Source organism: Lissotriton vulgaris, chromosome 5 (assembly GCF_964263255.1).
Source record: "Lissotriton vulgaris chromosome 5, aLisVul1.2, whole genome shotgun sequence".
NCBI lineage: Eukaryota > Metazoa > Chordata > Amphibia > Caudata > Salamandridae > Lissotriton > Lissotriton vulgaris.
This window is the reverse complement of record NC_141693.1, coordinates 2,024,656,233-2,024,668,171: the sequence shown is the minus strand read 5'-3', so window position 1 is coordinate 2,024,668,171 and position 11,939 is coordinate 2,024,656,233. Positions and strand designations below refer to the sequence as shown.

Sequence of the window (11,939 nt, the reverse complement as noted above, 5' to 3'; positions counted from 1 at the left end):
TATGTTTTTCTCCACTTTCATTAAAGCCAATTAGAACATTAGAATGTTGGGAGCTCCATTGAAAACAATGGGGTGCTCCCTGCTTCTACGGGCCGGTAAATCCCCTCGAGCTTCGAGAAGCCTTTGTTTTATTTGTTAGAACATTCTGCCCTCTAGTGGCAGAATATTCTAATAGCCTTATAGCTCTTTGTAGCATGGCTATACCAGCTATTACAGTCCAGCTCCCTTGTTAAAGTGCTCCTCGCCTTTGGCTCGGGCCTTTACCACGGGAGCGGGCCTTTAACAAGGGAGCGGGCCTTTAATAGCCGGTATAGCCCGCTACGGCTGGCTATAAGGCTATATTATATCTTAGTGCTTTATGAAGCATGTTTTTTTCACTTCAAATTCTTCCCATTTAAAACAATGGCAGTATTTTTCTGTTATGAACATGGCAACATGTCTGCACACCACTAGGAGCAACACACCTGCTGTTTGTAAATATGACACTTGGAAATGGGAGAACGTTTAAATCATGAGTTTTAAGGAATCCACATAAACATAAAGTTAACTCTTCAGTAAAATTTTCTCCCATTTCAAAGTGAGTAGGTAAGCATCGGCAGCGTGTCACCGACTTCTCTCAACCATACAAAGCTCCCTACACCGACCCCTCGAAAGCAGCTACTGCCTCAGCCACCCTGCAATGTCAGAAGGAATACAACAAAATTAAAACCAAAAGTGGTATTTTATACTTTATTTCAGTATACATTGTGAGATCCCTTTGGGTACACATTTAAAAATGTTAGTAAACAAAAAATGTTAAGTACAAAAATCAGGAAAACTCGGAGTATTGGGCTGAAGGTGTACCATGCCTGGAGGTGTACCATGGCTGGAGGTAGTGGTTCTCTGCGTCAACCATCCCTTGTGGAGTAGGGGCCGCTTCTGGGGTGGGAGATCCTACAGAGAGGCAAACAGACACCAAGAGATATACTGTCAGAAAAGTGCTCACAGACGGCTCCTAAAATAAGGAACTCAAAAACAGGTGTCTGAGGTTGATCTGTCATTCAAATCAGAGATCATACACAGTCTCTTTGTGAAGCAACACTCGCTCTCAATGAGAAAACAAATCTACACCTTGTATGTAAACATGCTGACTAAGAACTATAAAAACATTCAAGGGCAGACCTTTGCATGCACGAAGAGAGTTTGCAGCCTCCATTTACACCAAGAGATGTCCCTCAGACCCAGAGGCAGACATTACACCTTCTACTCATAGTAATGAGAATAGAGAAAGCAAGAAAGAGGAAGTATAGATACAGCCCACATCTCAACTCCCTGCCAGCTGCTGGGGTAGGGTATAGATTCGTATAAGGAAGGCGAACCAGACAGCACCTTCATGCTATGAAAAGTGAAACGAAGGAGCTCATTGTTCGATGACAGGAAACAGATCACCAAGGGCGCCTGAGCTTGCAACTCACCACGTGGAACTTAGCAAACTTTGGTGCAATTTAACATTTGGTGGACAGGGGCCTCTGTTGCAAAAGTGACCGAGTACCCCATCCGCCAAACCCTCGGTCAGCACAAGCCTGGTGGGGAACATGCACAGGCTCCCTGTCCCTGTCTGAGCACCGAACCACAGCGCTCAAACCAATCACACCAATGCAGCGTTGTGATTGGCTATGGGGAAGCTTGTGTGTTTCCTGCTTCCGTTCCGGACTCGTCGAAAGGGAAGCAGATGAGAGACGCAGACGGCTGAAGAGGTAAGTGACTTTTATCTTTTGTACTCCCCACCCGCCACCCCTACCCCGTCACCCGCCTCGCCATCCCTGATACCTGCCAGCCGCCACTGCATACAGAGATAACCACTGGGTTGGCAGTCATCTCTAAATGTGACATACAGTAACCCGTGAGGGTGGTGGGGAGACATTACCTTCTCCACGGTGCATCAAATCCAAAATAGGGCCCTTTGTTGCAATCAGTACCAGGTCCTCATTGCACTGTTCATAAACTTATCCCAGTCAAAAGGACCATGATCCTGTGTACTGACCCAAGGGGGGCCTCGAAAGGTAGCATTGACTCGCCGTACTGACCCAAGGGGGGCCTCGAAGGGGCAGCCTCGATTCAGTGACCTGACCCAAGAGGGGCCCCCACTCACTGTACTGACCCATGGGTAGCCTCGAGGAGGTGGCCTCGACTTACTGACCTGTCCTAAGGGGGTCCTCCACTCGGTGTACTGACCCTGGGAGAGCCTCGAATGGCGGCCTCGACTCAATGGCCTGACCCAAGAGGCGCCTCAGCTCAGTGTACTGACCAAGGGCTAGCCTCGAAGGGCTGGCTTGACTAGTGACCTGACCCAAGGGGGGCCTCTACTCAGTGTACTGAGGGGGTGCCCTCGACTTAGTGGCCTGACCTAAGGGGGCCTCCAATCAGTGTACTAACTCAAGGAGATACTCGAAAGGTAGTCTCGAGGGGGCGGCCTCGACTCAGTGACCTGACCCAAGGGGGGGCCTCTACTCAGTGACCTGACCCAAGAGGGGGGCCTCTACTCAGTGACCTGACCCAAGGGGGGCCTCCACCCACTTACTGACCCACCTCAGTGACCTGTCCCGGGGGGGGGCCTCCCCTCAGTGACCTGACCCAAGGGGGGCCTCCATCCACTGTACTGACCCACCTTGAAGGGGCGGCCTCGACTCAGTGACCTGTCCCAAGGGGGGCCTCCATCCACTGTACTGACCCACCTTGAAGGGGCGGCCTCGACTCAGAGACCGGGCCCAGAGCGCGCATCGAAGAGGCCTCAACGGTAAAGATTGATGCCTAAATCAATGTTTCCTGCCAGCTTCATCTGACCGGTCTGTACAGAGCTGCAGGGTACTTGCCAAAGGGTGAACGCAGAGGGCAGGAGTGGCACAAGAGAGTGACCATGGAAGGAGTGAGAGCACACCAGAGAACGATGAACAGGGGTGGCCAAGAGAACTTGATCCCATCCGAGCTGTACCTCTGCTTCACCAAGCGCAGGACATCTCTGAGGCGGTGTCGCTGTTCCTGCGGCTGCGGAAGGGGCTCCAGCCCAGCTCAGAGTGGGTGTCATCGTTGAACACGGGTCTTGTCCATCGCTGGTACCGCTTAGGGTCCCTCTTTGGGCTCCAAACCCTGGGCTTTGTGTTCATCTGCAGCAAGAAATAAAACAAGGGAAGAGAGTGAGAGAAGAGAATTGAGAAAATGATGATCCACTTATTGGACACAGATCCAACCGGTGCTCAGACCCCCATCACACCATGCGTGCACCCCCTCACAAAGCCACACGAGGCCTCGCAATTGCACTATCAGATGTCCAAACATCTTTCAGTCCTGAAGGGACCCCACATTGATTAGAGGGTCGAAACGCCGTCGACAAACAGAAGAAGCGAACCATTGCCCAGCGCGTATCACCGTATACAGCTGCTGTTCACATTGAATTGGATTGATGATGGTCGGCTTATATAAATTGTTGAAACCTTGTATATAATCATCACACTGTCACTTATGTTTAGGTTCCCTTTTCACTTGGGACACTAGGCACAAATGTCTTTCAATAGATTTGGAACACTGTATATATCTTTTTTTCTCCCTTGAAAATGTATAAATTGTGTTCTATTGAATCATTGGTCGTGGTGGTTTCTCCCCCCTCGGACATTAATTTAACCCTCCTTATTGCGATTGTGCACATTATTTCAAATATAGATTGTATTAATCCACAGGAACCATTGTTTTTCCTTTATAACCACAGCTGTGTGGTCCCTGAGACACACTGAAAGAGAGCCACACACACCTTTCCATACTTGATAGGGGTCTCATTCTATTCAAACTTCATCCCTCAACTGTAGGGTCCTTCAGTCCCCTCTCATACCTGTTAGTCACTCGCCCACATCCAATGGGGCTCCCGTTGACCTCCCCACACCTGAGGGGGCCTTGGATCCAAGGTGCACCCCCTGCAATGTTGAAACTCTGTAAAAGACCCTAGCAGGCCCCCAGGCCTCTTCCCACACAGGATGTGGCCAATGAGCCTCTTTCACATCCGAAGGGGTCCTCTGTTCCCAGAGCCAACAAGACCCGCATTCATCATCTCCGAAACACCAGCGGTCAGACCTCCTCCCACACCCAATGGGGGCCCTGATGTGAACCCTGAGATCCTTTTCACCTACAAGACCCTCAGTGGCATCTAACTGGACCTGCCGACCCTGCTGCACACCCAAACGGGCACATGGATCCCCTCCCACACCTGGTGTGCCCCTCTCAGCATCCGCTTATCTCTGTATTGCATCCAACTGGACCCTCAGATACCAGAGTACACAAACCCAGGGTTGATAATGTGTATTCAGTGACACGCAGCTCCCCTCAGACCTGCTCATACCCACATTTTTATGGCTATAACTTACCACAGCAGTGAACAGCCCCAGTGGGGGCGGGGAGGCTCTCTCCCAGTGATATGACTGTCATGGGATGACTTTAATGAGAGTTTGAGCTGCCAATACTTCAGTATTCGTATGTTCCCTCAGTGAAACCTGGGGAAACACCCTTCCTATTACCAGTACTTCTTACATCTCTAAACCAGGATCAGGGAGACCTCTTCCAGGGCTGCTCTCTGACGCAGGCCTCACCTACAGTCCACCTAGGCTTCCACCCGCGACGACTCCCTCCGCCTGCAGACCAGAGCCCGTGAGGGCCCATGAGGGCTCATGCGCAGTCCAAGGGCCACAACTCTGGCTCTCTGCCAGCAGTGTCCAGACCCTCACGCGACCCTGCACAGACCCTCACGCGACCCTGCACAGACCCTCACGCGACCCTGCACAGACCCTCACGCGACCCCGCACAGACCCTCACGCGACCCCGCACAGACCCTCACGCGACCCCGCACAGACCCTCACGCGACCCCGCACAGACCCTCACGCGACCCCGCACAGACCCTCACGCGACCTCGCACAGACCCTCACGCGACCCCGCACAGACCCTCACGCGACCCCGCACAGACCCTCACGCGACCCCGCACAGACCCTCACGCGACCCCAGACAGACCCTCACGCGACCCCAGACAGACCCTCACGCGACCCGCACAGACCCTCACGCGACCCCGCACAGACCCTCACGCGACCCCGCACAGACCCTCACGCGACCCCGCACAGACCCTCACGCGACCCCGGACAGACCCTCACGTGACCCCGGACAGACCCTCACGCGACCCCGGACAGACCCTCACGCGACCCCGGACAGACCCTCACGCGACCTCGCACAGACCCTCACGCGACCTCGCACAGACCCTCACGCGACCTCGCACAGACCCTCACGCGACCCCGCACAGACCCTCACGCGACCCCGCACAGACCCTCACGCGACCCCGCACAGACCCTCACGCGACCCCGCACAGACCCTCACGCGACCCCTCACTGACCCTCACGCAAACCCGCACTGACCCTCGCGCTACCCTGGACAGACCCTTGCGCCACCTTGCACAGACCCTCACGATGATCCTGCACTGACCCTCACGTGACCCCGCACTGACCCCCACGCCACCCCGGACAGACCCTCACGCCACCCCGGACAGACCCTCACGCCACCCCGTACAGTCCCTCACGCCACCCCGGACAGACCCTCACGCCACCCCAGACAGACCCTCACGCGACCCTGGACAGACCCTCACGCGCCCTGGACAGACTCTAACGACCACCCCGCACAGACCCTCACAGCGACCCCGGACAGACCCTCACGCGACCCCGGACAGACCCTCACCCGACCCTGGATAGACCCTCACGCCACCCTGGACAGACCCTCACGCGAACCTGGACTGACCCTCACGCGCCCCGGACAGACTCTAACGCGCCCCGGACAGACTCTAACGCGCCCCGGACAGACTCTAACGACCACCCCGCACAGACCCTCACAGCGACCCCGGACAGACCCTCACAGCGACCCCGGACAGACCCTCACGCGACCCCGGACAGACCCTCACGCGACCCCGGACAGACCCTCACGCCACCCCAGACAGACCCTCACGCGACCCTGGACAGACCCTCACGCGCCCTGGACAGACTCTAACGACCACCCCGCACAGACCCTCACAGCGACCCCGGACAGACCCTCACGCGACCCCGGACAGACCCTCACCCGACCCTGGATAGACCCTCACGCCACCCTGGACAGACCCTCACGCGAACCTGGACTGACCCTCACGCGCCCCGGACAGACTCTAACGCGCCCCGGACAGACTCTAACGCGCCCCGGACAGACTCTAACGACCACCCCGCACAGACCCTCACAGCGACCCCGGACAGACCCTCACGCGACCCCGGACAGACCCTCACGCGACCCCGGACAGACCCTCACGCGACCCCGGACAGACCCTCACGCGACCCCGGATAGAACCTCACGTGACCCCGGATAGACCCTCACGCGACCCCGGATAGACCCTCACGCCACCCCGGACAGACCCTCACGCGACCCTGGACAGACCCTCACGCGCCCCGGACAGACTCTAACGACCACCCCGCACAGACCCTCACAGCGACCCCGGACAGACCCTCACGCGACCCCGGACAGACCCTCACCCGACCCTGGATAGACCCTCACGCCACCCTGGACAGACCCTCACGCGACCCTGGACTGACCCTCACGCGACCCCGGACAGACCCTCACGCGACCCCGGATAGAACCTCACGTGACCCCGGATAGACCCTCACGCGACCCCGGATAGACCCTCACGCCACCCCGGACAGACCCTCACGCGACCCTGGACAGACCCTCACGCGCCCCGGACAGACTCTAACGACCACCCCGCACAGACCCTCACAGCGACCCCGGACAGACCCTCACGCGACCCCGGACAGACCCTCACCCGACCCTGGATAGACCCTCACGCCACCCTGGACAGACCCTCACGCGACCCTGGACTGACCCTCACGCGCCCCGGACAGACTCTAACGACCACCCCGCACAGACCCTCACAGCGACCCCGGCAGACCCTCACGCGATCCCGGACAGACCCTCATGCGACCCCGGACAGACCCTCACGCGACCCCGGACAGACCCTCACGCGACCCCGGACAGACCCTCACGCGACCCCGGATAGACCCTCACGCGACCCCCCACAGACCCTCACGCGACCCCCCACAGACCCTCACGCGACCCCCCCAGTGGACTCAGACAGGAGCCAGCAGTAGCTCCTCTACACAGGGTGTCCAAGTTACATGTAGAGATTGTATGTATGCTGTGTCTATCTCAGCACATGGAGAAGTACCTGCACACACCCCCTCTGTAACATACCTGGGGAGTGGTCTGACGCGGGCTTTGTCACTGTGAGCGTAGCCGATACCTCAACAGTGTATGTGAGGACTGACAGCGTAAGCGTCCAATGCAAGAGGAGAGGGTTACAGAGAGGGAAGAGAAGCATCAGGTTTATTCCACATGCCTCAGCCACAGCAAACCGACGACCAGCTCGCGAGTGCGCATCGAATCGAATCCACAGGAGTTTGCAGGTGTTGATGAACCCCCATGTACACTGCCCTCCCACACTGATAAATATAATGTTTGACCAATGAAATAATCCATCAGCTGATTCTGTACCAGGTCCGCTCTGTCTTTCTCGTCCACTCACCCACAGCAGACACAACAAAAGCTTTATTTAACTCACTGGACTGACAATAAACACGAATTGCGACCAAATATGATTATATACGTACCTGGCTTTTTAACAAATTGCAAATGCCGTTGTATGCCCCTTTCTCCAAATACAGACAGATTGATTCCAACAAACATCCTCACAAGAGTACAGTAGGTGCAGAGGGTGGTAAAAAGACTTCCATGGGCTGGCACCAGGTCAGCGAGGAGCCCAAGAGTACCGCAGGCCACAAAGATGGCAAGAGAACCCTCCATGGGCCTGGCACCAGGTCAGCGAGGAGCACGAGAGCACCGCAGGTCACAAGGGTGGCAAGAGAACCCTCCATGGGCCTGGCACCAGGTCAGCGAGGAGCACGAGAGCACCGCAGGCCACAAAGGTGGCAAGAGAACCCTCCATGGACCTGGCACCAGGTCAGCGAGGAGCACGAGAGCACCGCAGGCCACAAAGGTGACAAGAGAACCCTCCATGGGCCTGGCACCAGGTCAGCGAGGAGCACGAGAGCACCGCAGGCCACCAGGGTGGCAACAGAACCCTCCATGGGCCTGGCACCAGGTCAGCGAGGAGCACGAGAGCACCGCAGGCCACAAAGGTGACAAGAGAACCCTCCATGGGCCTGGTACCAGGTCAGCGAGGAGCACGAGAGTACCGCAGGCCACAAAGGTGGCAAGAGAACCCTCCATGGGCCTGGCACCAGGTCAGCGAGGAGCACAAGAGTACGGCAGGCCACCAGGGTGGCAAGAGAACCCTCCATGGGCCTGGCACCAGGTCAGCGAGGAGCACGAGAGCACCGCAGGCCACAAAGGTGACAAGAGAACCCTCCATGGGCCTGGTACCAGGTCAGCGAGGAGCACGAGAGTACCGCAGGCCACAAAGGTGGCAAGGCAGCCCTCCATGGGCCTGGCACCAGGTCAGCGAGGAGCACAAGAGTACGGCAGGCCACAAGGGTGGCAAGAGAACCCTCCATGGGCCTGGCACCAGGTCAGCGAGGAGCACAAGAATACCGCAGGCCACAAGGGTGGCAAGAGAACCCTCCATGAGCCTTGCACAAGGTCAGCGTGGAGCAGAAGAGCACCGCAGGCCACAAGGGTGGCATGAGAACCCTCCATGGACCTGGTACCAGGTCAGCGAGGAGCACAAGAGCACCGCCGGCCACAAGGGTGGCAAGAGAACCCTCCATGGGCCTGGTACCAGGTCAGCGAGGAGCACGAGAGCACCGCCGGCCACAAGGGTGGCAAGAGAACCCTCCATGGACCTGGCACCAGGTCAGCGAGGAGCACAAGAGTACCGCAGGCCACAAAGGTGGCAAGAGAACCCTCCATGGGCCTGGCACCAGGTCAGCGAGGAGCACGAGAGCACCGCAGGCCACAAAGGTGGCAAGAGAACCCTCCATGGGCCTGGCACCAGGTCAGCGAGGAGCACAAGAGCACCGAAGGCCACAAGGGTGGCAAGAGAACCCTTCATGGGCCTGGCACCAGGTCAGCGAGGAGCACGAGAGCACCGCAGGCCACAAGTGTGGCAATAGAACCCTCCATGGGCCTGGCACCAGGTCGGCGAGGAGCACAAGAGCACCGCAGGCCACAAGGGTGGCAAGAGAACCCTACATGGGCCTGGCACCAGGTCAGCGAGGAGCACGAGAGCACCGCAGGCCACAAAGGTGGCAAGAGAACCCTCCATGGGCCTGGTACCAGGTCAGCGAGGAGCACAAGAGCACCGCAGGCCACAAGGGTGGCAAGAGAACCCTCCATGGGCCTGGCACCAGGTCAGCGAGGAGCACGAGAGCACCGCAGGCCACAAAGGTGGCAAGAGAACCCTACATGGGCCTGGCACCAGGTCAGCGAGGAGCACAAGAGCACCGCAGGCCACAAGGGTGGCAATAGAACCCTCCATGAGCCTGACACCAGGTCAGCGAGGAGCGCGAGAGCACCGCAGGCCACCAGGGTGGCAAGAGAACCCTCCATGGGCCTGGCACCAGGTCAGCAAGGAGCCCAAGAGTACCGCAGGCCACAAAGGTGGCAAGAGAACCCTCCATGGACCTGGCACCAGGTCAGCGAGGAGCACGAGAGCACCGCAGGCCACAAAGGTGGCAAGAGAACCCTCCATGGGCCTGGCACCAGGTCAGCGAGGAGTAAAAGAGTACCACAGGCCACAAAGGTGGCAAGAGAACCCTCCATGGACCTGGCACCAGGTCAGCGAGGAGCACGAGAGCACCGCCGGCCACAAGGGTGGCAAGAGAACCCTCCATGGGCCTGGCACCAGGTCAGCGAGGAGCACGAGAGCACCGCAGGCCACAAAGGTGGCAAGAGAACCCTCCATGGACCTGGCACCAGGTCAGCGAGGAGCACGAGAGCACCGCAGGCCACAAAGGTGGCAAGAGAACCCTCCATGGGCCTGGCACCAGGTCAGCGAGGAGCACAAGAGTACCGCAGGCCACAAAGGTGGCAAGAGAACCCTTCATGGGCCTGGCACCAGGTCAGCGAGGAGCACGAGAGCACCGCAGGCCACCAGGGTGGCAAGAGAACCCTCCATGGGCCTGGTACCAGGTCAGCGAGGAGCACGAGAGCACCGCAGGCCACCAGGGTGGCAAGAGAACCCTCCATGGGCCTGGTACCAGGTCAGCGAGGAGCACGAGAGCACCGCAGGCCACCAGGGTGGCAAGAGAACCCTCCATTGGCCTGGCACCAGGTCAGCGAGGAGCACGAGAGCACCGCAGGCCACAAGGGTGGCAAGGGAGCCCTCCATGGGCCTGGCACCAGGTCAGCGAGGAGCACGAGAGCACCGCAGGCCACAAAGGTGGCAAGAGAACCCTCCATGGGCCTGGCACCAGGTCAGCGAGGAGCACGAGAGCACCGCAGGCCACAAAGGTGGCAAGAGAACCCTCCATGGGCCTGGCACCAGGTCAGCGAGGAGCACGAGAGCACCGCAGGCCACCAGGGTGGCAAGAGAACCCTCCATGGGCCTGGCACCAGGTCAGCGAGGAGCACGAGAGCACCGCAGGCCACAAAGGTGGCAAGAGAACCCTCCATGGGCCTGGCACCAGGTCAGCGAGGAGCACAAGAGCACCGCAGGCCACAAGGGTGGCAATAGAACCCTCCATGAGCCTGGCACCAGGTCAGCGAGGAGCACAAGAGCACCGCAGGCCACAAGGGTGGCAAGAGAACCCTCCATGGGCCTGGCACCAGGTCAGCGAGGAGTAAAAGAGTACCACAGGCCACAAAGGTGGCAAGAGAACCCTCCATGGACCTGGCACCAGGTCAGCGAGGAGCACGAGAGCACCGCCGGCCACAAGGGTGGCAAGAGAACCCTCCATGGGCCTGGTACCAGGTCAGCGAGGAGCACGAGAGCACCGCCGGCCACAAGGGTGGCAAGAGAACCCTCCATGGACCTGGCACCAGGTCAGCGAGGAGCACAAGAGTACCGCAGGCCACAAAGGTGGCAAGAGAACCCTCCATGGGCCTGGCACCAGGTCAGCGAGGAGCACGAGAGCACCGCAGGCCACAAAGGTGGCAAGAGAACCCTCCATGGGCCTGGCACCAGGTCAGCGAGGAGCACGAGAGCACCGCAGGCCACAAAGGTGGCAAGAGAACCCTCCATGGGCCTGGCACCAGGTCAGCGAGGAGCCCAAGAGTACCGCAGGCCACAAAGGTGGCAAGAGAACCCTCCATGGGCCTGGCACCAGGTCAGTGAGGAGCACGAGAGCACCGCAGGCCACAAAGGTGGCAAGAGAACCCTCCATGGACCTGGCACCAGGTCAGCGAGGAGCACAAGAGTACCGCAGGCCACAAAGGTGGCAAGAGAACCCTCCATGGGCCTGGCACCAGGTCAGCGAGGAGCACGAGAGCACCGCAGGCCACAAAGGTGGCAAGAGAACCCTCCATGGGCCTGGCACCAGGTCAGCGAGGAGCACGAGAGCACCGCAGGCCACAAAGGTGGCAAGAGAACCCTCCATGGACCTGGCACCAGGTCAGCGAGGAGCACGAGAGCACCGCAGGCCACAAAGGTGGCAAGAGAACCCTCCATGGGCCTGGCACCAGGTCAGCGAGGAGCACAAGAGTACCGCAGGCCACAAAGGTGGCAAGAGAACCCTTCATGGGCCTGGCACCAGGTCAGCGAGGAGCACGAGAGCACCGCAGGCCACCAGGGTGGCAAGAGAACCCTCCATGGGCCTGGTACCAGGTCAGCGAGGGGCACGAGAGCACCGCAGGCCACCAGGGTGGCAAGAGAACCCTCCATGGGCCTGGTACCAGGTCAGCGAGGAGCACGAGAGCACCGCAGGCCACCAGGGTGGCAAGAGAACCCTCCATTGGCCTGGCACCAG

At 58.9% G+C, this 11,939-nt stretch overlaps 1 protein-coding gene across 2 annotated transcripts in view; it reads right to left on the bottom strand.

Moving 5' to 3' along the window:
* Nucleotides 1-702: 702 nt before the first annotated feature.
* LOC147718050 (uncharacterized) overlaps nt 703-11,939 on the bottom strand; it is a 52,545-nt gene continuing 41,308 nt past the window's right edge. The window contains exons 3-4 of one of the 2 annotated variants that reach the window (XM_086920601.1): nt 2,961-3,143; nt 703-935 (exon numbers count right to left, since the gene is read on the bottom strand). In XM_086920601.1, the coding sequence (XP_086776727.1) occupies nt 2,979-3,143 (165 nt within the window). In that variant the 3' untranslated portion in view covers nt 703-935; nt 2,961-2,978. The remainder of the gene's footprint in view (nt 936-2,960; nt 3,144-11,939) is intronic. The other variant, XM_086920600.1, reaches the window with a different exon arrangement.